Source organism: Tenrec ecaudatus, chromosome 7 (assembly GCF_050624435.1).
Source record: "Tenrec ecaudatus isolate mTenEca1 chromosome 7, mTenEca1.hap1, whole genome shotgun sequence".
Classification (NCBI taxonomy): Eukaryota; Metazoa; Chordata; class Mammalia; order Afrosoricida; family Tenrecidae; genus Tenrec; species Tenrec ecaudatus.
Window position 1 is genome coordinate 118,706,535 of NC_134536.1, and position 26,795 is coordinate 118,733,329.

The following is a 26,795-nucleotide window of genomic DNA, read 5'->3' on the forward strand; positions in this document are numbered from 1 at the left end:
AAGTTTTAACCCATAAAGAAATGTTTCATAGGTTTCACCTTAATGTATGTGGATCTCTTAATGTATGTGGAGTCTGTTCTGACTTACAGTGGCCCTCCAGGGTAGGGTAAAACTGCCCCTGTGGATTACACAATTCACGACAATTTCATGTCGATTTGATAAAGGAATGAAGGGTGCAGTCTAACTTGTCAGTCAGGTGACATCCTGAAGCTGTCTCCTTGTGGGGATGGCCTACTCATGAGGATTCTGGGAACTCCCTCTTCCTTCCTGGAGGTGGGCCACTGTTTCCTTCTGCATCCCATTCCTGTTGACAAGCCACATGGAGCCATGCTGATGGCAGCCAGCACTGAGATGCTTCTACCAGCATTGGCATTAGATCCTAAAGACTTTCCACCCACTGGCCTGTGATCTTCCTGCATTTGACATCATGGCATATGCTGAGTGGGTCTGAAGAGGAACTTATAGACCAGTATCGGACATATGGGCTAATATTGGACTTAGGCACTTGATCTGGACTGGGCTGCAATATTTTCTCAACACACAATTGCTCTTTGATATAAAGCTCTCTCTACACACATGAGTGTCAATGAATTTGTTTCTTTAGTCATCCTGGTCTAACACACCCAGACTATAATTCTTTATGGGAGTAGCAAGCCTCATCTTTCTCCGTTGGAGAGGCTAGTAGTTTTGAACTGCTGACTTTGTGGCTAGCAACCAAACACATAACTCACTACACCACCAAGCCTCTATGTGCATGTGAATATAGGTTGCTTTAAGGGGTTCTTGGCTCTAGTCCTCACAAGACTAACATCTAACTTGAGAAGGCAGTAAATGTTAAATGATGTTTAACCCAATATAGGCATTATTCTAATTTCTAATTCCTCAAAAGTCAGATAAGCTATAGACCAAATGCTGTAGTCTAAATACTGCAGTCAAGAAATTAAGGAAGTGAAATTTCTCTAGAACTCTAGACTCAATCACATTCTCACCTACAAATCCGTTTTAAGAAAATTTATTTACTTAGAAGCAAACATAATAGTGGACCTAATTAAAGCAGAAGTAGGGTTTAAGTAGTTTTGTGCTCATTTTGCAATTCTGTACATTTAGAAAAGGCTGGCGGCAGGGTCAGTGAGGTACTGGGACTGCTAACCTCAAAGTCAGCAGTTTAAATCCACCATGGGATGGGGGTGGTAGTGGTGGAACGAGAAAGAGGAGGCTGTCTTTTCCCTTCTGTGAGGATTTACAGCCTTGGAAAGCCTGGAGCAGTTCTACTCCGTCCTGTGAACCACTGCTGTCTGGGATTCACTGGATACAGTCGTTTATTTTTTGGTTAGTTGACTCCCTTATTTCCGGTAGTATTAAACCCCAGATTTGCCAATACAACATTAAAAAAAAGACCTGGAGGTATTTTTTTGGAGTCCCAGGGCAGTGCAAACTATTCACATGCTGGGGCTAACTCAAACATCAGAGGTTGGGTCCCCCACCCCCTTTCCCGCCAGAGGCATCTAAGGAGGCCTTGTGAAGTACATCTAAAAAATCATTGACATCCTGCAGTCTTGGTGGCTGCTAACCACAAAGTCTGCCGTTTGAAAACACCAGCTGCTCCAAGGGAGAGAGACAGGACTTTCTACTCCCTTAAGGAATAACCGTTTCCGAAACTCACAGTGGCAATTCTATCCCGTCTTACAGGGTCACTGTGAGAAGGCTTCCACTCAATGGCAGTGAGGTGGGTTTGTTTTTTTGTGTGGCATTTCTACTCTGACATACACGGGATGGCCAAGCATGACCATGAATCGGCATCAACTCAATGGAAACTTTTTTTTTTAATGGAGGCATTAAAATGCCCCACAATGTATTGAATACTTTCAATGAAAAAGCTGATTTCCTGTTTTTGCTATTCCACATCTCCAGATCAATTCCTACTAGAGGTAGGCTGAGTGACGCGTGCTACCACGAAGTGTACGGAGACTGCAACGGGCATCTGCTTCCTACAAAGGAAGGTAAGCTCCCCCAGGGCAGGGCCTTTGCTGGCTCGCTGGATCCTTATTCCCAGACTTCCTCCGGACGAAGCCTGGCCGACTGCAATCTCAGCAATGACCTGAGTGGACTGTCCCTTCATTGATCGCTTCACCCAATACGGTCCCAGGGTGGCTGGCCGGCTTGTAGTTTCCCCCTCGACACGGAACCCACGCGCCGATGGTCCCAAGCCCGGGAATATCCGGCGGCCCGGCCCGGCCCTTCCCGCCGCGGCCTTCCCGGCCCTTCCCTTCCCTTCCCGCGGAGGAAGAAGAAGGACGCCGAGCAGTGGGAAACCCATGCACACTTCCTGTTCGGACAGGGCCGGGCGTCCGCGTCCGCGGGGCCTGCTTCCTCCGTGCGGCGGCCAACTGCGGGCCCCGAGAATGCCGAGGGGCTCCGCGCGGGCGCGGGCACGAACCCCGGCCCAGCTCGGCGTGCCGCCCCGCCCGTCGGCGCCGTCCCCGGCGGCGAGAGGGTTAAGCGCGGGGGCGGGGCCGCGGCCGGGGGCGGGGCCGGCCGCGCCGAGTGTGGGCCGCGGTAGGGCGGGGGCTGCGGCCGGGGGCGGGGCCGGGCGGCGGGGGCGGGGGCGGGCGGAGGAAGGGGGCGGGGCCCCCGAAGTTGTTCCGCGCTGGGCGGGCGGCGAGCGGGCGGCGGGCCGGCGGGCGGACCGGGCCGGGGCTGGCGAAGTTTGCGGGGCGGTTTGTGAGCGCAGGGTGCGGGCCCGGCCGGCCGCTGCGCGCCCGCTGCCATGGCTTTCCGCAGGAGGACGAAAAGTTACCCGCTCTTCAGCCAGGAGTTCGTCATCCACAACCATGCGGACATCGGCTTCTGCTTGGTGCTCTGCGTCCTCGTCGGGCTCATGTTCGAGGTGAGCGGGGCGGGGGCCGGGGGCGGGAAGACGGGCAGCGTACCCTTTGGGGTGCCGCCTGGCATTATCTCGCAGGTCCCCGCGGGGACCTCATCAGATTGGCTGCCTGGTACGGTTTTTGCAGACCCCGGCTTTTTATGCGCCTGTGCCCCGACCTTGCTTTGTGCACTGGACCCCTCTTTGGCTTCTCGGTTACCCTAGATATCACCCTCAGGCCCTGCACGGTGCCACCCTACGCTGCCGCCTCCTTGGGCACCAACCGTGTCCGGCAGCTCTCACTAAAGCCTCTGCAACCCCAAGCTGGCTTCGAACCAACGGCAGCGCTGCCGCCCTGCCCCAAAGCGTGGGGTTTCCTCTTTGGCATCTGGAAGCCAAGCCCGGCGATTCCCAGCCCCCCAGTCATTGCACAACTCTTCCTCCCCAGCAGTGGCCACCAGCCCGTCTGGACTCCAGTGGGAGGCACCCTGGCCGCTGACATCTCCCACCCAAACGTGGTGAAGTAGTGGGGTTCACATATGGCCCCTCAAGTCTGCTGTGCTCTGGTCCCCATCTTGAATGCCTCAGCCTAAAAGGGATGCTTTGGGGTCTCATCACTGACTGCTCCTTTAGATACCTCTGTGTTGGACCCAGAGCTGCTTCCCCTTTACAGGGTCATGGTGAAGGGCAGGACATGCCCGCTTGTAGAAGAAAGGTGACTCTTACCACCGTGGGGCTCGGGGCTAGAGGATGGGGGGACAGCAGCATACTGGCTCGGGCCCCATACATAGAACAGGGTGTTTCAGTAAGTCCTAAAGTGGCCAGGCTCCAAGGAGTTGGATTCAGAAAAGGATGCCCTGCTCTTGGAAAGTGAGAAAACCGTGACACGGAAAAGTGGGACAAACGGAAGGAGACTGGGTATGGGACCTGCTGAGGTATACCTTGTCTGAAGAGTGAGCTACGGGCCCCTCCCCTCACTTTGACGGGAGTGTCCTGTGGTTCCTCTCCTCCCTTCTGGGTAGGATGGCTTCCCTGCACTCTCTGGGCATGGACTAGGAAGCTGTAACCTTTCATGAACTGCCTTGGAGCTGGATGGGTGTGTAACGGGGTGGATTTCTCCCTTCATGGACCTCTGTCTCTAAGTTCCCTGGCTCCTGTTGACAGGTGACCCTGAGGGGTTGGACGTATGACTGGGTCCATGGCCGGGCTTCAGGATCTATTGACAATAAAGTTCAGATTAGGATTTGGGCCCACACTCCACGTTTTTGGGTTTTTTTTTCTAGTAGTGTTCCTTTGGAACCGAGGCCACGTTCCCCACTCATTCCTCCTACAGTTCTTTCTCCTGATCCATTGGGTGAGGCTTTGTCAAGGTGGGTGGTCCCTGTGACCCAGTCTTTGCTGGGGCAGCTCCAAAAATCCATGCTCATTGCTATCGAGTGGATGGGTGGAACTGCCCCTTTAAGTTTCTGAGACTGTAACTAACAGCTCACGGGAGTAGAAAACCCTGTCTTGCTCCTTCAGAGAGGCTTGTGGTTTCAAACTGCTGACCTTAGGGTGAGCAGCCCAACTTGAAACCACCACACCACCAGGGCTCCTTCAGCCTGACTGAAGAACTATCTGGTGTCTCAGTTTTCCGATCATTAAAGTGAGGCTAGTAAACCTGGAACAACAGTTCATAAGGCTGTTGTTGGCCTTAACTGTGATTGTACAGGCAGAAGAAAAGCCATGGCATATTCTGCAAATGTGTTAACAACTCTTGCTCCTTGAGCCCTGTTATTTATCATAATAATAGTTTAATGAAATGACAGTTTACCTCTCTCAGCTCATACCCTGTGTGTTGACCTAGTGCCCATCCTAAGAGTTCTCCCCGTGCCCTGTCACGGGTCTTGGGGTGTGTGTGTGGAAGGGACGCGAGAGGCAGCTGTAACCCTCATAGCCACATAGTGCTCCACAGCTGGGGAAGACTCTTGTGCGGCCTCCTGGCTCTCTGCCATGGGGTTTTGGCACTTGGGAAGGTCTATGGCTCTACCTGCTTTATCTTTGCTCAAAAAGAGCTCCCTAACGTTTGAGCTTAGTACCTCCTTCCCTCCCTGTCTCTTGTCTGGTGCAAAGAGAGTCTCAAGCATTCAGTCTACGTCTCTGTGGGAGTTGAAGAGTGCAGGGAGCGCCTACTCCCAGTACCTGACACAAGAGCAAGTCCCAAGGCGCCAAAAGTAAAAATTGCACTGATCCCATCCCGCTTTAGGATCAGACTTGGGGGTGGTGGGAAGGGCCCTGGTTGGAAATCCCAGAAGGACTCCTGTTCCCATCCTCATCCACCACCTTCTTCCTGTTGAACGCTAGCCCTGTGACAGGGTTGGCTCTCTCCTCTTGGAGGTGGAGTGCGAGATGGTTGGGGGCTGGAGAGATGACTGTGCTCCACCCCCCCCCACCCCCACCCCCGCCTCCTTCATCAAGGAGAGTGTTTTGCGGAGCCGGGGTACACAGTAGGTTCTCATGGTTCATACACAGTGACTGACTCTGCTTAGAATTGGGGTGGAATGCTGGGACCCGGGTGCCCATGTCAAGTGAGAGCAGACACATCTAGGAACTTAGGAGAAACAAATAGGAGCATCTTTACACTTGGAGTGAGGGACCGCAGGTGGCCAGGGGCTAAGCACTTAGCTGATAACCAGTGTATAGCTCAACCTGCCAGGCCCCTTCAGGAGCATGGTGTGGCCGTCTGCTTCTTTAAAGACTTCAGCCTTGGGAATCCTAAGGGGGCAGTTCCACTCTGTCCCCTGGAGGAATGATGAGTCCACGACGTTGACTTGGTGGCAGTGGGTTTTGACTGCTCATAATCCAATGAATACTTACTAGGTATTCCCTAGGGCCTGAGTATATTTAGCCCTGGGTGATTATGCATTGGGCATTGGGCTGCTAGTCACAGGTCAGCCTTTTGAGACCACCAGCCCCTCCCCCCCATAGCTCTCACCTTGTTCATTTGCATTTAATCTCATCTATCTCAGAAGAGATCGACTCAAAAGTTAGACCTGAGTTTTAAATCTACTTCCTTCACCTAACAAAGACACCCCAATCCCAGACAGGATGATAACAGGCACAGCGGTTAGGATTTAGAACCCAAAGTTGGGGGGTGGGCACACCATTCCATCTATAAAGCCCTGGACCCCAGTTTCCTCCTCTTCCCGAAGGCTGCTTGGACTAAAGCTGTCTGCAGCCACAGCACTTGGCTAAAAAAATGTCAGGAATGTGGAGCTTTCCTTTCCCCCTCCCTCTCCAGCTTTCTCTTTCTAACTGCTTTTGGGAGAGGGTGTGCAAGGGGGAGTTTTCTACTCTACCATTTGGTCCTTCAGTTCTTTCTTAGGTGGAGTCTGGCGGGACAGTCCTTCAGGCTGCCAGTGTCTGGCTGGAGTGTGTGTGTGTGTGTGTGTGTGTGTGTGTGTGTGTGTAACTTGAAAGTGTCCTGTGTAGTGCCACGTTTCAAACGGAGAGGCCAGGAGAAGAGGAAAATTCTTCACCAGTGAATAGAGAATGAGAAAAAGGAAGCCCATTGAACAGAGAGGAAGGGATTTACATACTACCTCTAAAATAGCATCTTGAGGCAGATGTCTCTTTTGAAGGCTTAGCTGTAAGGACACGGACCTGAAAGTTTGGCCCCATCATTTGTTTGGTCTAGGAGGACTGAAGAGTTGAGGGCTCAGGAGTTTGGGGGTAGTAACTGGCTTTTGCTTTTTAATCTTTTGGAGACCTTTCCTCCAGGAACTGCTTTCTGCTCTGTGCCCAGCACCCGCCCGGATGACATGTTTGCACCATCTACAACGGAAGCCGCGGGGTGTCCCCGCTGTTAGTACCTGGCTCCATGGTACCAGATCACCTTTCCTAGCCATACCTGTAGGCAGTGAAAACCTGCTACCCTTACCTGCAGTGAGGATTCTTGTCTTGTCTCTGAATGCATTGTGCTGGGGCGGGGGCGTGGAGTGGGGTGGGGGCTGTGTTCACAGAAAACAGCAAACCCACTAAGTTGCTGCTAACTTGATCCCGACTCACCGTGAGCCCATGTGGGTCTGCAAGGAGTTGTGCTCTGCAGGGCTTCCCACGCCGCCGGGTTCTTCGGAAGTAGCTTGCCAGGCCTTTGTCCCAAGGAGGCTCTGGGTGGACTGAGCCTTCCAGAGTTTCAGTTAGCAGTTGAGTTCATTAACTGTCTGCATCACCCATAGACACGCAAGGGACTTCACAAAAGTTCATGGACAAATGAAATGAAAAGATAACAGGATTTTTGCCCAAACTTTTTGACGCCTCTTCGGAAGTCATATTTCTTTGACTCTCTCCTAAGGCCCTTTTGCAGAAGTTCCTTTGGACAGTTTTGGAAAAACTAGGACGCTTTCCTAGTTCCCGACTTTATGTATCTACCTCCCTCCAAACCCAAACCACACTCACTGCTGTGGAGTTCATCCTGACTCCTAGCGACCCCGTGGATTACAGAGACGTGGCTCTGTAAGGGAGTAGAAAGACCGTCTCTCTGTCGTCTCTGGCATGGTGCTCTATCTGTGTTCTGGAGCTGTTGAGGGGAAATGAGAAGAGGAGGCGTGCATTCTCAGGAGTGCCTTTATTCAGTGACGGGGTGTCTTTAGGTATTGCTCATTGATTGGAACAACAGCAGACATTTGGAGTTTGTAGCTAGAGGTCAGGCCTCAAATGTTAACCCTATCCTATGACATGTAAGGGCATGTCTGTAAACCCTAATTTTTTTCTTAGTGACAATGTCCTATCTAGAAAGACAATATGATAAATTAGTGTGTGTGCCAAGTTTGTACAAACCCTAATTGCAGGTTGAAGAAGAATATACCCATCCCTCACTTACTGACTATGTTGTTGTCCCATATGTTGAAAGTTAATGTTTGGGTCCGGGAGTAAGGGATGCCGAGGTGGGAGGCTAGAGTAATTCAGGCTGTCATGGTTCAGGTTATACGTCAGCTTGGCTGGGACATGATTGTCAGTGGTTTGGCAGTTACGCGTCCATATAACTTGGCAGTTGAGCGATGATGTAGTCTTCCTCCAATTTGCGATCTGAGGTGGTCATCTTGCGTTTCACGTAACACAGGTTTTAGCATTAACAGTGTGGCCTGTGGAACCTACCTGGGTTGCTGGGTAAAAAGGCCTGGGTGTCTATATACAATTTCCCAGCTCTCTGTCTCGCGCCCACGGGCCTTCATTAATCAATAGCCCCAACATCTGCACTCCCATTATGGGTGGGCCTGTGAGCACATCCTCCTAACCATCAGATAGGAGGTGGGGACCCTCAAGGTACAGCAGGCCATTCCCCTGAGTTGCCCAGTGTCTTCTCTTCAAAGGAGGATGACTGCTCTCCCCGCAGTCTCCTTCCTTCCCCAGTGAGTCTGCTGGGTGGCTGCTGCCCGGACGGCACCGTCTGATTAGCAGTCGGGCCGTGGACCGAGGGGATGCCAGTGTTGCTCAAGTCAGCTTTGCTAGGAGTGAACCCCACAAGCAGACTGCCCCGCCACCTAAATAGGTACCACTTTTCTCTTGCTCTCTCTGTTGTCTGCCGGCCCAGTCGCTGTTTCCCGGAGGCACTCTGTGGACCGGTCACAACAGAGCGCTTTAGTTCTGACTGTTTGTAGAATAACATGTGTTGCTATGGTGAAAACTTCACCCTGGCTGGCATGAGCTTCTTGTGGATCTGCTTCGTCCTGGGCAGGGGCCTCAGAAACGGCTCTGTGGCACCGCTGCGGTGGACCTCTCTTTCCCACCCTGATCAATGACAGAAGCTGGGGGGAAGGGGAGGGCCTAATAATGATAAGACTGGATTAGGGTTCCCAAACGATTGAAGTGCTTTCTAATCAGCAAGAGTGCTATTAGCGGGCTTTCCTGGGAAACTGAACTGATGCTATCTCTTAACCGCTTTATCCAGCCCTGTGTATCTGGTGTCCATGGGTACCTAATGGTTAAAGAGAGGGGTGCGGGGTGGGGGGTGCGCCCGGAGAAGAGAGGAAAACAGTGAAATGAGCAGAGTTGCATCTCTTACACAGTCTAGTACACTGCCCCGATTTACCTCCACTGTGTCCAGTGTCCCCCGCCCCAGTGGGTTAATGCTGTGAGTTACGAGAGCTGGGTGAGCAGTTTTACTGGGTGGTTCTTGGTGTGGGCACACAGCTTTCCTGGCTTCTTGATTGAGGCCATGGAGCCGCATTGAGTGTGGGTCTGGGGGGTGGTGGTGGGGTGGGTGAGTGTGGTGGGGGCTGGGTTCTGAGGTCTGGGGAGCTCTGGGGAGCTGGTGGCAGGCTGGGCAGCCCTTAGCCCTGTGCCTCAGCCACGTTGCCTCTCTGCGGCTTCCCTCATTTGTCTGGAGGGGTTGGCAGCATGTACATCTGCAAAGCGCTTTCCTGGTCTGACCCTGTAATCTGGATGGTTTTGGGGGTGAGGGTGGGGAGGTGGGTGGGGTCACACACATCCAGAGCCTGGCTTCTTGCAGGAGAGACTTGGCCAAGGACCATGCGCGCCAAGTTTGAGGCACAGCCAAGATAGGAATCCAGCAGCGTCTGGCTCACATTTAAGGCTCAGCCCTGAAGTTTCCACAAACGGGGCGTGGCCTACAGAACATAGCCACAGGCTGCTTGCTTTTCCTTTGTCGGAATGGAATGTATTTATCACCTGGAAGTCCTGTCTGCGAGCCCTTGGTCTATGCGGAGGCTTTGCTGAACAGTCATGGAGGGGAGCATCTCTCTGATGGAGAAGGTGTGCACCTCATGCACAGGGGCAGAGGGAGCAGAGGCCCGTTATTAGCCAGCATCTCCGTGAGACTAGATGTGACCAGCCAGTCCCTTCATTGTGGCCATCGCTCAAGGTTCGTCACTTCTTAGGATTTTGCCAGTTTAGGGGCTTGAAAGCTAGAGGTTATCGAATGCTTACAAAAGACGGCCCCCACAGGCCGGGTGATTGGCCCAGGACCAAAAACCAAAACAAGAGCCAAACTCACTGCCATTGAGTTGATGCTGACGCATGGCAACCCTGTTGGACACGGTAGAACTGCCCCTGTGAATTTCCCAAACTAACTCTTTACCAGAGTAGAAAGCCCCCTCGTTCCCCTGTGGAGCAGCTGGTGCTTTCGAACTGCTTAGCATCCCAGCGCTTGAGCACTGTGCCACCACAGCCAGTAGAATGGATTTTTGACAAACCTGAAGCTTGGATGTCCACATTCTGACTCAAGCCTAGTGCTTTTTTTTTAATGTTAATAAATTTTATTTAAGGAATTTTACACATCGTTCATTTGTCATACGTCAGTTACTATTTGGTGAGGCTACTTTTCTTTTTTTTTTTTAAACAATTTATTGGGGCTCATACAATTCTTATCACAGTTCATACATATACATACATCAATTGTATAAAGCACATCTGTACAGTCTTTGCCCTAATTATTTTTTTCTCCTCTTTTCTTTTTTTACATTTTATTAGGGACGCATACAACTCTTATCACAATCCATACATATACATACATCAATTGTATAAAGCACATCCATACATTCCCTGCCCCAATCATTCTCAAGGCATTTGCTCTCCACTTAAGCCCCTTGCATCAGGTCCTCTTTTTTTTTCCCCTCCCTCCTCTTTTCCCCCTTCCTCATGTGCCCTTGGAAATTTATACATCGTTATTTTGTCATATCTTGCCCTATCCGGACTCTCCCTTCCCCCCTTCTCTGCTGTCCCTCTCCCAGGGAAGAGGTTACATGTGGATCCTTGTAATCAGTTCCCCCTTTCCAACCCACTCACACTCCACTCTCCCAGCATCGTCCCTCATACCCTTGGTCCTGGAGGTATCATCCACCCTGGATTCCCTGTACCTCCAGCCCTCATATGTACCAGTGTACAACCTCTGCCCTATCCAGCCCTGCAAGGTAGAATTCGGATCATGGTAGTTAGGGGGAGAAAGCATCCAGGATCTGGGGGAAAGCTGTGTTCTTCATCTGTACTACCTCGCACCCTAATTAACCCATCTCCTCTCCTAAACCCCTCTATGAGGGGATCTCAATTGGCCGACACTTGGGCCTTGGGTCTCCACTCTGCACTTCCCCCTTCATTTAATATGGTATATATATACATATATATATATACACACATATACACATACATTCACACACTTATATCTTTTTTTTTTTTGCATGATGCCTTATACCTGGTACCTTGGCACCTCGTGATTGCACTGGCCGGTGTGCTTCTTCCATGTGGGCTTTTTTGCTTCTGAGCTAGATGGCCGCTTGTTCACCTTCAAGCCTTTAAGACCCCAGACCCTATCTCTTTTGATAGGCGGGCACCATATGCTTTCTTCACCACATTTGCTTATGCACCCATTTGTCTTCAGCGATCCTATCATGGAGGTGTGCAGTCAATGATATGATTTTTTGTTCTTTGATGCCTGGTAACTGATCCCTTCGGGACCACTCGATCACACAGGCTGGTGTGTTCTTCCATGTGGACTTTGTTGCTTCTGAGCTAGATGGCCGCTTGTTTATCTTCAAGCCTTTAAGACCCCAGTCACTATCTCTTTTGATAGCCGGGCACCATCAGCTTTCTTCACCACATTTACTTGTTCACCCACTTTGGCTCCAGCCGTTGTGTCAGGAGAGTGAGCATCATAGAGTTCCAATTTAATAAGAGAAGGTATTCATGCATTGAGGGAGTGTTTGAGTAGAGGCCCAAGGTCCTTCCGCCACCTTAATACTTGACCTATAAATATAGACACATAGATCGATTTCCCCATCCTCCTATATATATGTGCATGTACATGTCTTTGTCTAGACCTCCATGAATGCCCTTTGACTCCTAGCTCTTTCCTCCATCTCCCTTGACTTTCCTCCTGCCCTACTACCATGCTTCGTCGCCACCTGGGCTAGAGTATACCTCTTCTCTAAGCAACCTTACCCTTGATCATTTCCCACCATGCCTGCCACTCCCCCTTCTCTACCATTTGGGGTCCCATGTTTTTCCCTTGTCCCTGGGTTTGTTAACACCACTTTCTTACCCCCCCTACCCCCCCACCCCAAGTCCCCCTGGAACTGTTGGTCCTGTTGTTTTTCCTCCAGATAGTTCATCCAGCCTGTCCTATTCAGACAGACCTGTGGAGTCACTAACATGCACGAAAACAAGACAGAGGAAAACAAAGCAACAGTATGCAACCAGACAACAAAACAACAAAAACAAACCACTGACAACAGAACAAAACAGTTCACAAGAGAAAAGCTTGTAGTTAGTTTAAGCCTAGTGCTTTTGCTACTCCTCTGCCCACTGGGATTTCAGACCCAAACTCTGAACATCAGTATACATGTAAACTGCCATCAAGTAGATTCCGATTCATGGTGACCCTGTATTAGGTTTCCAAGCTGTAAATCTTCGTGGGTCCGAGTCGGCGGTCTTTCAGTGACTGTGGAGAAGCCTGGAAATGGATCGATGCCGTCTGCTCGGCAGCTCCTGATCGAGTGCCCACCGTGTGCTCGTGTGGAGCTCTGGGAGTGCACAGATGAATAAGGTGGGGTGTCCGTCCTCACAGAGGTGATCAGGCATTGGTGGACACAGGCCAGACCGTGAGCTTGTTGCATGTCCTTGGCAAGTTAACCTTCGGCTGCTGGGCCCCCACCTCAAGTCACTGCATGTCAGTGTTGAGAGAAGAACGGTTGCCACTCCGAGATAGCTGGTGAGGTTGAGCTGACACTCGTTCGTGCGTGCCCTACTGCTCTGAGAATGTGTGGATTTACCAACGGTTTTGTGGTGTGTGTGTGTGTGTGTGTGTGTATATATATATATATATATATATATATATATACACGTGATTTCTAGCACTGGGAGGGCTTCATTCATCAAAAACCTGACTAGGAGAACCTTGCCCTATGTTTTCTTAAGCCTTTCGGCATTAGAACCCCTACCTGGTTTGTAATGTTCCTTTGGAAGTAGAGGCAGGTCTCAAAATAGGGAAAGTATTTCTTAAGAAAACACCTGAGCTTTTTAGAGTCTCAGAAACTCACGGGGGCAGTTCTACCTTGCCCTGTAGGTTACTGTAAGTGGCACTGACTGGGTGGCCGTGAGTGAGAGCCTTAGTCTAATCAGGTGTTCTTCATCTTCATTATCTTATTATATGCTATATCACATGCTTTTTGCCGTGGGGCATATTGCTCCCTCTTTTTCTTTTTATAGAGGATTTTCAAAAGACACTCTTTAGTGCCCTGCCACCATTATGAAGATGTGCCTCTGTGCCTGTGGGGGTGGATGGGGACAGTGCCCTCCTTCAGGACGAGGGTAGGGATGTGATTTATGTCAGCGTGGTGGCCTCCTGCCCTTGGCTTTGAGATCTACTGAGGCCACGCTGGTTAGTCGGCCAGAAATTACCATCTGTGTGTCTGACACAGTGCTGGGAGCTGTGAAGTCGTGGGACCCTATGAGAATGTGGCTTTAGGTCCCTGGTGGCACAGTGGGTTAAGCATTTAGCTGCTACCCGAGAGGTTGGCAGTTCGAACTTACAGGATGCGTCGGTCTTCTGTGCAGAGCTACAGCTTCAGAAACCCCGTCTTACAGGGCCGATGGCAGTGGGCGTGGTGTTTTGGAGGGGCAAAATGTCATCTCCTTTCCCCAATGCTAGAGCAGCCTGGGGGCTCCTGACAGGGCGGCAGACCCAGTATAACCATTCCCACAGGAAACAGCGGGGTCTACTTCACAATGCCTGGTTTCCTGCTGAGAATTCCTTGTAACTTGGAGCAGAATTGAACTTTTCAGACCCAGCACTTTTAGGGTATATCTTCGCTGTGATCTGACCCTGCACGAGATCAGCGTTTGAAGTTGTTATTTGGATCTCCTGACTTGGTTGCGAGAGGAATGTTGAGGTGGGAAGGAAGGAATGGGTGGTCTTTGCTCTTCTTCTGACATAGTCGATTGGTCTCTGGTTTAGACATTAAACGCGAGAGCACGTGCCCTTTAGCCCCGATGGAGCTCCAAAGACAGAAATGTTTACCCCTGTGGGAAGCCTCATCTTTCTCCCACAGAGCAGCTGCTAGGTTTGAACCGATGACCCTGTAGTGAGTTGCCCAACTCGTAATCAAGACCATTAGGGAACGATGAGCCTCTAGTGCTGCTGAAACAGAAATGCCAGGAATGGATGGCTTTATCAAACCGTGATACATTCTCTCACAATGAGACTGAGCCAGAGGGCGCGCTCCAGGGGACAGCAGGATTTGTCTCTCTCTGTGCCCAGGGAAGGGCCCTGGCGCCCGCCACTACATAGCTGTAGGTGCAGGGTTCCCCGAGTGCCTTAGCGTCCGTTGCTGCCCCTTTTGGTCCTAGAGGGTCTCAGTGTAGGAACCCTGGATCCAAAGGTCATTCTTTGCTCCTGGCTCTTTATCCTTGCTGGTAGTTAGGCCACCAAGGATTGCTTAATCTGTTTTATATGTTAAAAGTGATTAGTTCTTGACACTCCTTAATGGAATACATTGTAACCTGTCTCATTAGCATAACTGTCTCTAATCCTGCTCCATTAACATCATAGAGGTTAGCTCTACAACAGAGCATAGTTAGAATAGATCACAAAATGGGGGGATAATTACATCATACGACTTTGACACATATAGTTTAGGGACACAGTTCAATCTATGGTAGGCGTATCAAAGACCCGCATGCCTTTCCCACGCTCAGCAGAGCATCCAGAAAGAGCAAGCCCCATGTCTCTGTTCTGGCAAAAGCCCAGAAAACCAAACTCACTGCCATCCAGTCAGTGCTCACTCAGAGCGCCCCTGTGGGTTTCGGAGGCTGTAACTCTTTACATAAGTCTTTCTCCCTGGGACCTGCTGATGGCTTGGTCTTGAACCGCCCACCATGCAGATCATAGCCTAGTGCTCCACCACCGCACCACCCAGGCTCCTCAGAGACAGGCTTTATTACACCAGTATGTGGGGTTGAGCAAACCTGTACCTGTGATTCTGAGGGCTTAATGTTTTCAGATCAGTTGGGTGAGAAAGATGAGGCTCTTAGAAAGACTTACAGTCTCGGAAAGCCCACATGGGGGTCACTGTGAGTCGGAATCACCTTCATGGGAGTGGGTTTGGTTTTAGCACGAGCCTAGGATTTGGATTCTGACCCGTGACCTGTCACTTTCTCCCAATAGCTCACCTCCAGTAGCACTCAGAAGGTGTCACCCAGCTCTCTGGTCGCTTCTGCAACCTCCCCTTGTATGCCACCTGCCACTTCTACTAAGGCGACCCAAGTGGTGTGCTTTCTCCCTCCCACTGCTGGGGGTGGAGTAAAACAACAAGGGCAGCAGGATATATTGCGAGGAGATGCACTAGTACTTAATGATGTTCCTTCAAGCCTAGCTTCAAGTTGGAGTTGTTTGTGCTAGTTAATATTTAAAGCATCTCGGTTTTTAACTAGCTCGAATTAGCCCACACCTGTGGCATGTGTAGAATTACATGTAAGGAAGTGTAGGTGGGCTTTGAGCAATAATTGATCTACTAGCCCTACAGGGAAAACACTGCTCTAGGTGCTGAGGACACAGAGGGGGAAAAAAACAATATTCCCAATCATGGGGAGCCTACCTTACCTTCTGGGAAGGGAGACACATAATGGAGACCAGTGTGGTCACTTGTAATGAGTCCTCCGGCCAAGCTGCCCTTTGGATATTCCGTGCTAGGAAGTAGTGCTCTGTTGTAGAGGAGGCTCTGGGGCTGTGGAGGCCGGGCTGTGACGCGAGGGCCAGTATATGGAGGATAAAGTGCATCCTTGTGAAGGCAGGGTGATGAAGCTGATGGGGTTGGGATGGGACAGGTGAAGCTACTCACTAGTCTGGGGTTGTGGGATTCTCTCAGGGTGGGACAAAGAGGAGAAGGAATGGATAAGAGGGTGTGGCCAGATCCAGAGGGGTCCTTGTACTCCATGCCAAGTTGTTGAAGCATTTTCTTGGAGGCAAATGGAGGCCTTACAGAATGTAACAGGTGACACTTGGAGGCCATTCTGGAGACCCTGGGGAGTGGTATGCAGCAGTGACGATGGCAGATACCCATACTTTATCCTGGAGTCTGGGCCAAGGTGCTGACATTTTTAACTGCCAGGGGAGTGCTGGGTCGTATTTTTCTGAAAAGGGGCGAGGAGGCCCAGTCAGTCTGGGAGCCTCTGTGGTGCTGTCACTGACGCCAGCAGGGACTGTCTCTTCCTTCCTTGGCCCTACTCCTCTTGCCAACGCCACCAGTTTCCCTTCCTCAATCATTTCCAGCTCTCCCCTGGCCCTCACTTCGCCTACCATGGCTTTAGCTCAGGCCTGAGACCGCAATCACCCAGACACTTGCAGTGTACCTGAACGTGGCCCCCAGGCCTCAGCCCCTCGTCTCGCCTCCTGTCCGGTCCCTCCTCCCAGAAAAACCACTGCTTGCCCTAACCCCCAGAACTGAGCATGGTCTCCCCAACGTAGAATTAACGAAGTCGGGGCCATGGGCCTGGAGCTCACAGCTGCCCTGTCACCTGACCACTTCTGCTCATTCAGCCTGTGTCTTCTCTCCTTCCCCAAACCCACCCCCAAATGTTGGGTCCTATGTGCCCTGCAGTGTCTACCTCAGACCCTGGGCCACCTGCTAAGACCACCCCAGCCCATCTTCCCTAATAGAGTACCTCTGTGCACCTCTTGTTGACTCACTCAGCACGAGTGTCTGCTCCAGCCCGCCACTGCTGCTGCTGCGAGGGATCCCAGAGAAGAAGGCACAGATTCTGCCGTCACACGGCCCAGAGCCCGTAGGGAGGTGACACTGTCATCGCCGCTCTCGAGTGTCCCGTGTCCAGTGTGAGCGCCAGGGAAAGGAGCTCACAGTCACCCCCAGGGAGGGTGAGGTGGTTTTGCAAAGGCTTAATTTGGCAGGAGGACCGTCCTCTGGGCACATGCCCTGGGGAGGGGGTGTTCGAGGCAGAGGAAGCCGTTGGAGAGTCCACACTTACACCCCTGGAATCTGTTCCGGTGACCCTTTGTGGGGTGTCCGAGGGGGTGTGGCAAATGGCCGCTGATGGTTGGGGTTGCAGGGGGAAAGTGGCAGGCGATGAGTCTGGGCTGGTGGGGGTCAGCTCATGGAGGCCCTTATTGGACCGTGTGAATTTGGTCCTCAGTTTTAGGAGGTGGGAAGCTACAGGAGAGTTCCAAGCCCTGGGGGGACTCCGTCAGATGGGCCCTGGGAGGGCCCTGGGCAGGAGGCACGGCTCTTTACACTCACCTGATATTCTCTGCATTTCTGGCTGGTACCTAACAACATCATCCTCACTGACCCCGCCGTCCTGACCGTACATATTGAGGTGACTTCACTGACGATGGCCTGTGTACCTACAGAATAAACAGTGTGTCCTGAGTGACCTTTCTACTAGCGGTGCCATTGAGCCCTGCCTTATATGGAGCTCAGACGTAATGAGTGAGAGACGCTTGTGAGCGTGTTGGGAGTGCTGACGACATTACTCAAGCGTGTGTGTACAGATAAAAAACTGCATTGGTCCTGACTCGCTGTTGTTGTTAGGGGCCGTGTGGTCGGTACTGACACGCAGCGACCCTGTGTACAACAGAATCAAACAAAGCCCGGCCCTGTGCCGTCCCCACAGTTGTTCCTGTGCTTGAGCCGATGGGATTGTTGCGGCCGCTGTATAAGTCTGTCAGCCCAAAGGGCCTCCCTACCAAGGCTGAAGTCTTGCCAGCCTTGCTTGCTACTGACTGACTCATCGCTGATCCTTTATAGAGGGGTCAAGGCCATAAAGCTTTGCAGGAACAGGATAGCCTCCTCTTGGAGCGGTTGGTGGGTTTGCACCGCTGACCTGACAGTTAGCAAGCAGTCCAGCACGCACCCAACAGCACTACAGGCTCCCGGTGCCGTTCTGTGCGTCCTGCTAGATGCGTGTGTCTTCTTCAGAGGAGATGCTTTTTTTCACAGACACATTCATAGTTCCAAATGCAGAACATAAAGCCATTCGGTGGGAAATGCTCTGCTCCACCTGTTTGCTCCCCACGCCCCACTCTGCCCCAACTTCCTTTCCTTCGCCCCAAGGTAAGTTAGTAGTTTTAATAGTTTTTTGCCAGTCTCATTTGGGGCATTTTCCCAAATACGGGCAGCTATACATTAGAGGAGACACACCCACGTTTTAGAAAGTTTGTAGAAAAATGTCATTACGTCATTTTAATCACTCTTCCAAAAGCTTTTTGAAGCTCCCTCGTGTATGGTTTTGTGTGTGTGTGTGCGTATGTATTTTTTCTTCCCGTTCAAGTGGAATACACACACACACACACACACACACATCTGTGGCTGAAGTTTGAGGATTCAAATAAACCCCGTGATACCGTGGAAGAAAGGCCTGGCAATCAGCCTCTATTTTGATGATAGCTAAGGAAACCCTGAGAGCAGTTCCACTGTAACACACGGCGCAGCCATGACTCAGAACTGACTGGGTAGCAGCTAACAGCAATGATGCAATGTCCAGTTGACTGGTAACTCACACGATGACCTCACGTGTGTCAGGATGGAACCACCTTGCTGATCCTGGGCAGGCATGAGTCCCACGAGGCAGCTGTTGGGTCAGTCCATCTCACGGAGGGTTTCCCTTGATTTTGCTGACCTCTGCTTTACCAAACAGGATGCCAACTTTGTTGGTCTTCCCTTGTCATCATCCAACATTCCCAGGCAAAGGAGGCCATTGAAGAGGCCATGGCATGGGTGAGACAGACACTTTGGTCACCAAAGTGACATCGTAGTTTCTAAAACTGTGTAACAGCATTTTGCATCAGATTTGCCCGGTACAATAAGCCATACGCCCCCCCGCCCCCCTCCCCCCAAAAAAAAGAGAGAGAGAGAGAGAGAGAAGAAACCAAACGCACCGCCATTGCCTAGTCATTTCTGACTCATGACCACCTTAGAGGTCAGGGCTGAACTGCCTGTGGGCTTCTGAGACTGTAACTCTTTATAGGGAGAGAAAGTCTTGTCTTTCTCCAGAGGAGTGACTGGTGGTTCAAACTACTGACCTTTCCGTTAGCAGCCCAATGTGTAATTGCTACCCCACCTGCCCAATATAATCGGTCATCTGGTGTCTTGGCTACTGCTTCTAGGTTGACTCTTGATCCAAGTAGAGCGAAACCTCCGACGGCCTCCAAACAGACTGTTCATTTTGATGCTGTTTGTTGACCGACTTGTGAGGATTTTTCCCCCTTCACGTCTCAGGGAAATCCATACTGACGGCTGCAGTCTTCAGCCTTCATCACGAAGTGCTTCAAGTCATCGTCATCTTCAGCGAGCAAAGTTGTCTCACCGATGTATCTATGAGCCTGCCTTCCATCCCTGCTGCCACCTTCAGCGTGGCTTCCTGGCTTATGTAAACCCATCTTGTTCTTAGCAGAAAGCAAAATGTTTTGTAGGTACAGTTCTGCTGACACCTTCCTGTGTCAGTTACAAAATGGTCACCGAGATCTGTCTGTGCCGGTGCCCAGAGTTTCCTCATTCATTTCTGGGGTTGCTTAGCCTTCTGCTGTGCCGGCGCAGGCATTCATTTCACCAGTTCTCTTTTGACAGACACTTGGGCAGTTTCCAGTCTTTTGCTCTTAAGAACCATATCCTGGTACATGTGTCATTTGGTACCTCTGTGGGCATATCTTGCGGAATATGTTCCTAGAAGTGAGTGCTTGGGTCAGAAGTTAACTTTGTTTCTGTTTTCGGTAGATATTGACAAATTGGGTCCTTTTGAAATACCATGTTCAAACCAGTGAATCAGCCATGCCACGATTGATCTCGTACCCCTGAAAATGCCCAGTAGTAATGTACCCTAGGAGCTCTACGATGCCTGCCTTGGTATTGTTCTCTGATCTAGCCCAGTCCCTGGCACCCCACCAGAACCACCGACTCTTTGCCATCGAGCCCAGGCCAGTGCCTAGCCACCCTATGGGAGGAAGGAGGGAACTGCCCCTCTGGGCTTCCAAGATCTTGACCCACAGAAGGAGTTAGGCACTTTTCGGCCTTTTCAAATGACAAGAGTTTGGGCTCCGGTCCTTCATACAGGTTCTTCCTCAGGACATTCCCCCCTCCTCACTAGCCCCTCTTCCCCCCTCAACCCAGAACTCACTTTTCCAGGAAAGTTGTCCTCTCCCCCTGGGCAGAGTAGTGATGTTTGTGGAGGTCCGGAATTAAAAGATAATGGAATTTTCCACCAAGTTTTAAATGAACTTTTTTGGAAGCTCTCTCACAGAACTCTCAGATCAAAAAGACATACTGTTCAATACTTTTTCAATACTTATTTTAAACATTTTTTTCTTTTTGATGACCCAGTATAAAAAAAAATAGCATGGGTTATTGCCCGACCTCCTGTGACTTCATCTTGAGGAGCGACAGTCCCATCAGTCCAAGGCAAAGGTCATGGTCAGACATGCCTCCAGACTGACCTCTACCCTCCGTCCCTATTTACCCTTCTGACAGCGGCACCCCTCCTTCATTCCCCCAGCCTTCCACAACATTCTGTTTCTCAGCAGGATTCCGTCGTTCGTGGCATGGCAGCTCACAACTCCCAGACTGTACTCACAACAGTGGGCTTCCTTAGGGAAGTTAACAGCCTGCAATTTAGGATCAGAAAGGCTTAAACCACCGTTCTCTGGTGAGGATAGCCTTTCCCCGTCATGCTTCCTCAGCCCCTTGACCTCCGTCCTGCTCTGGCAATGTTACAAAACTCTTTCAGGGCTGCCATTAATTACCCAAGGGCACACCACTCTCCACAAGCCTTAGCAGAAGGGCTCAGCTCTAGCTCTGTGGGTCAGCAAACACCTTCTCCCACTTAATCACCTGGAGGCACCCCGCCCACAGCAAGCCACCTGCCTGAAGATACTCAGCGCTACCCTTTCTGGGCTCTGTGAAGCCTGCTGCAAGGTCGCATGCTTTGGGTCTTGCTTCTGCTGCGGCTTCCCCTCAGCCGTTTCTCTGCTGTCGCTGCTTTCTGTCCCTGCATTATGGAAGTTCAATGTGGAGGAATCTTGGGGTCCAAAGGATACGTTCCACTCCTGCCTCTTCCTTCGGGAAAGTTGTGAGATTCCCCTTCCTGCGTCTGCAATGGCTCATTTTATACCCAGCAAACTTGCCTAATCCCGACCTCAGAGTTCCAAGGTTTTATAACACAACTAACCCTGTTAGCAATCACTCACTAATGCAGTGGTTCTCAACCTCCCTCAGGCCGACCGGCCCTTTCACACAGGTCCTCACGTTGTGGTGACTCCCCAACCATAACATTATTTTCGTTGCGACTTCATAACTGTATTTTTGCTCCTGTTAGGACTTGGTGGGCCCCTGTGGAAGGTTAAGAACCGCCGCACTAACGAATCATTTAGACGTCAGCATCTTACCCCACTTCTCACCCAGGCTCGTCAGGTAGACGTCATTAGGTGGGCATTACAAAGACCCTGGTTAAAGAGCCCTATCAAGAATTCAGCGCCCCAGCCCAGCAGATCTGCTGCTTAAGGATGTAACTAAGACGATGGAAAGTGTGTTGTACAAACACTTGGAGTGAATGTTTACAGCTGCCTTATTCATTTAGTTAAAAGCGGGATCCAAACCAAGGTCTGTCATGTAATAATGGTTTAAACAATATTATTAGGCTGTTAAACAAAAATTCCAAGAGACTTCAGTAAGGCTATGGAAAAACTCCATTCTCTTTTCATTTCATTTTCCACGAACTTGTTGAAGGCTCCTGGTGGCATGTGGATTATGTGTGAGACTGCTGACTGAAAGGTCAAGGTCACCAGCCCCAAACCACTAGCTTTTCTGTGGGAGAAAGATGAGACTTTCGCCTCCCAGAAAGATGTACGGTCCCAGGTCCCACACGAGCCATTCGACTCGGTCACTGGGCTGCTCTGAGATAGAATTGACGCGATGGCAGCGAGTTTGGTTTTGTCTCTGAAGGCCAGCATTCTGAGTATTGCTTATTATCTTCCTGGCTTTCCACGGCAGTGCCAGTTATCAAGAATTATATCTAATAGACTGCGGTCCAAAGACCATCTGTGACTCAGAGACAGATGTCAGAGCTCACACAGTAGAATAGGCCCGGCACGGTGCTAATGGATTCTACAGCGATGCCAACATGCACAGACACAGCGCTGGCCTTCCCCTCACAAACTAATTTGAAACAATCTAGCTGTATTATAGTTGATGAGGTAACTTACAGTGTAGCGTACAGTGGAACACTTTATAGCTGTTTAAAAGAGGATGAGGGGGGCTAATTTCTATGTATTGATCCAGATTGATGTCTGAGGAAAAAAAGAAGTTAGCGATTAGGATGTATAGGATGATCCCATTGTAATTAATTTTTTTAAAACTTCCGTGTGTGTGTAGGAAAAATCTAGAAAGATACTCAGAAGATGGTGATAAAATTGATGATCTCTCTAGGAGACACATTCTGAAAGACTTTAGCTTTCAACTTTCTTTTCTTTTAAAATGCATCCGTATATATTTTTACATGTACAGTTTTAAATCCCCATTGTGAATGCCTCCCCCATGCCCATCTCCCATTCCATTTGGACAAAGAAGGAACTTGAGAGAAGAATTACATCTGAAACTCTAGGTGTCACTGTATGACACTACGTATGAGTCTATGGCTTAATGCCTCATCAATTTGCAGCAAACATAGTGGTCTTACAAACTGTCTAAGCCCCGAGGTGAGAATTAGAGACGCCTTATGATAGAAGGGTTGGACTTAGACTCGACCTTCTTAAAGGAGAAACCACGTTTGTGGAGCATGTCACAAGGACAAAGTAAAATACAACAACATTCTGATCAGCTTTCTCTCCCTCCCTCCCTTCCCCTAAGAGTGGGTTCTAGATTGAATGTTGTTCCTCCAACGTCCATGTCCACCTGGAACCTTCTTTGGCAATAGATGTTTTGCAATTAGCCCCATTCCAACAACTCATGTTGGATTAGAACAGCCCCCAAACCCAGTGGCTGGCCTCATAAAGAAGAGGCAAGGCAGGTTCAGACAGACATGCAAAGGAGAAGGGGGCAGAGACAGAGTGATGCCCCAGTGACCCAAGGGACCTCTGGGATTGCCAGCCCATCACCAGAAACTAGGAAGTCAGGGAAGGAGCCTTCCCTAGAGTCTTCAGAGGGAACACGGCTCCCTTGGTACTTTGATTCCAAACTTCCATCTTCTGGAACTATAAAGGGATAAGCCTGCTCTGGTGGTGCAGAGGACTAGTGTTGGAATTCTACCAGAGAGGTCAGAGGTTCGGATTCATGAGCTGAACCTGTTAGGTCGCTCTCTGTGAGAAAGATGAGAGGCCATCCTTTTCCTGCAAGATTGACAGGCTCAGAAACCCTGTGCAGGCCTTGGTCTCTGTCTCACACGTTCGTTCGCCATGAGTTGGAATTGGCGGGAGGCAGTGGCGCCCTGCTGGGGAGAAGTGGGGAGAAGGCTCAGACTTGGCCTGTGTGAGAGCTTGGCTCTGTCGCTGAGGCCACGTGGCCCGGGTGAGGGCAGGGGAGGAGGGCACTGCCACACAAACCAGAATTTCTCCAAGCCCCAAATCAGTGGTTTGCCCAAATATAGTATTCCAGACCATCGGCCCGTTAGGTATAAGCTAAATATACCAACCCTCAGCTCGCAAGCCCAGCGTCATCCAGAGACGACTTCTGTGATGATCCCTAAATGTTTTCCCCCCATCTCACTTTTAAATACTGACCATGGTGATGTGGCCTAAGTCGCAGGCGAGGGGCCTGTGTCAAACCAGGCAGATTGGAGAGAAGGGTGGCTACAGGTCACACTGGGTTCTATGCCTTCCCATGGAGACCTCTTAAAAGTGAACGGTGGTCCCAGGCATCTTGTAAAGTACACAGATCCTGAAAGCTGAGGTTTGTTATGACGATGAACTCAGGCTCGCCTTCCTCTGGAAAACAAGAGTGCAGATTTGAGGCTCAATGACTTTCACCATCTGGATCAGCAGCCCGATTCCTTGCCTCACGCTGCCAGATTGTCTTCGGCTGGTAAACACAGTGCAGTGCGTGCAGATTAGCAGTGCAGGCTTTGAATTCCGATCACCCTAGTCTTTCCCTGGCTCCTTAACTAGATGACTTATGTGACTGATTGCCTCAGGCTCGCCAGGTTTTCCTCTCCGTGAAATGGGAATGAAAATCACTTGCCCACCTTACTGGCTTTTCCCGAGGGCCAAGTGAGCTAACATGTGGAGCATATTTTAGCATTAGGAGGCCAGGTAGACAGTAAGGACTCAATCAATGCTCTTATCACCAACTCATGAATATTCATTCGTTAACCAGAAGTGGTCATTGATTAACCATGAAGATTGTGCCTTCCAGTAAGCATCCATCTTCTGAGCCTCTCCCTGATGCTCTTCTCAAGGTTATATGACTTCTGTACTAGTATTTCCCTGGGGTGCAGTGGTTTATATGTTGGGCTGACAACCGCACAGTCAGCAGTTCAAAACCACCATCAGCTCCTCTGGTTATACAGCTTATTTGCGCCTCAACTCACAATGGAGTTGGTACCCTGATTTAATTGTGACATGTCAGATATACATTTTCAAAGGCAGCTTTAGAACCTTTATCAGATCGTCAGCCACTAGTTTCCATCCACCTTGACTGTCTGTAGGTTTTTGAACTTGGTGACAGGCACGTAGGTAACCAATGTGTAGAGCTTGTTTTTTTTAATCATTAGGGGCTCATACAATTCTTATCACAATCCATACATACATCAATTGTATAAAGCACATTTGTACATTCATTGCCCTCATCGTTCTCAAAACATTTGCTCTCCACCTATGTCCCTGGCATCAGCTCCTCAATTTTCCCTCTCCCTCCCTCCTCCTCCCTCCTTCAGGAACCCTTGATAATCTATAAATTATTATTTTCTCAGATCTTACACTGTCCAAAGTCTCCCTTCACGCACTTTTCTGTTGTCCGTCCCTCAGGGAGGAGGAGGTCACATGTAGATCCTTGTAATTGCCCCCTTTCTACCCCAGCTTCCCTCTACCCTCCTGGTATTGCCACTGTCACCACTGGTTCTGAAGGGATCATCCGCCCTGGATTCCCTGTGTTTCCAGTTCCTATCTGTACCAGTGTACATCCTCTGGTCTACTCTAGCTGGATTTATAAGGTAGAATTGGGATCATGATAGTGGGAGGGAGGAAGCATTAAGAACTAGAGGAAAGTTGTATGTTTCATCGTTGTTACACTGCACCCTGACTGACTGGTGTCCTCCCAGTGACCCTTCTGTAAGGGGATGTCCAGTTGCTTACAGATGGGCTTTGGGTCCCCATTCCACACTCTTCCTCATTCACAATGATATGATTTTTTGTTCTTTGATGCCTGATACCTGATCCCTTCGACACTTCATGATTGCACAGGCTGGTGTGCGTCTTCCATGTGGGTTTTGTTGCTTCTGAGCTAGATGGCCGCTTGTTTACCTTCAAGCCTTTAAGACCTCAGACACTATGTCTTTTGATAGCCAGGCACCTTCAGCTTTCTTCACCACATTTGCTTATGCACCCACTTTGTCGTCAGCAATCATATTGGGGAGGTGAGCACACAATGATAGGAATTTTTGTTCTTTGATGCTTGATAACTGATCCCTTCGGCACCTTGTAATCACACAGGCTGGTGTGGTGTAGAGCTTTTTTGGGAAATCCTCCTCTTCATTTTGTTTCCTGGACAAATGCACACGGATAAGGTATGGGCCATTCCTGATTCCTTTGGCCCAGACAGCTTTGCTGAGTCTGGTGTTGATTCGTACATCTGGTATCCCCACCTCCTTCATGGCAAACCTCCAAATCTCCTTGAGCACCTGAGGGCCATGCTTCTTGAAGCCCACGCCCTGGATGCATTTGTGAATGTGGATGGTGTGCTCTCTGGTCAAGACCTCGTTGATAGCTGAATGGCCCTTCTTCTCACTGCCCTTCTTGTGGGAGCCATGGTGCTGGGACCAGGCTGAAAAGCAAGTCAGATAGTTTTAAGCAATGTTTTATTGCAATTGCTTTTTATTAACCAGTATGCTTATAAATACCATCTTTGTTTTTTGGGGGGGGTCGTGGTGGTGGTTACATAATCTGCTCTCAATTTTGAGTCTTAAGAGTGAAGGAGTGAAGTTTGACCTGGCAATCAGGTCACAGCTTGATGACCTCATTTGGAGACACTAAGGAGATAAATAGCTCCCTGGAGGCAGGACACTCACTCACTTCCTGTGAGATATCCCTGTGGACAAGACACAAGGAGCTACGCTTGTGCCCTGGAGCTGGAGGAGCCACGTAGAGAGCCCTGCCGGTGCTGAGATGCTTATACCACCACTGGATCCACAAGACTTTCCACCCACTGGCCTGTGTCCTTCCTGCATTCGGCATCATTGCACGTGTTGTGTGAGTCTGAAGAGGAATTGACAGATTGGTACTGAATTTACAGGCTTCATCTGGCCTGGGCTGGGATCGTTTTCTCAATCTTCAATTGTTCTTGTATAGAACGCTTTGTTGTACACACACATGGATGTCTATGAATTTGTTTCTGTAGTCAACCCGGACTCACACAGGGGGGTTGGAAACAGTCCAGATGAACACCTGAGGATGGGAACACTATCAGATTATGCAAGGCGACTCTGTGTGCAGTGCAGGTTGCGACTAAGCATGCGCTGTACCGCTCCCAGCAAAACAGGGTGGCCAGTGCGGTCCATCAGGCGACGGCTGCCTGCGCTGGGCCTCTGACTGTGGCCGGCAGCACAGTGTCAGCCTGCCACAGACATGCCCTTTCCACAGCAGCACTGTGCCTGGGCCCCCAGGGTCTTCCACGTGAAGGTGGGGTCAACTTGCTGAGGGTGTCTGGTGGTCTCTGGCTCACTTCTCTTTAGTCAGCGGTTCTCAACCTGGGGGTCGCGGCCCCTTGGGGGGTGTGTCAAATGACCCTTT

The 26,795-nt window shown here is 50.3% G+C and overlaps 1 protein-coding gene across 1 annotated transcript in view; it reads left to right on the forward strand.

Annotated features, from left to right (window-relative positions):
- The first annotated feature begins 2,637 nt into the window (after positions 1-2,637).
- The window catches only part of TRAM2 (translocation associated membrane protein 2), a 97,946-nt gene continuing 73,788 nt past the window's right edge, over positions 2,638-26,795 (forward strand). Inside the window, exon 1 of the mRNA XM_075554987.1 lies at positions 2,638-2,887. Within this exon, the coding sequence (XP_075411102.1) occupies positions 2,768-2,887 (120 nt within the window). The 5' untranslated portion in view covers positions 2,638-2,767. The remainder of the gene's footprint in view (positions 2,888-26,795) is intronic.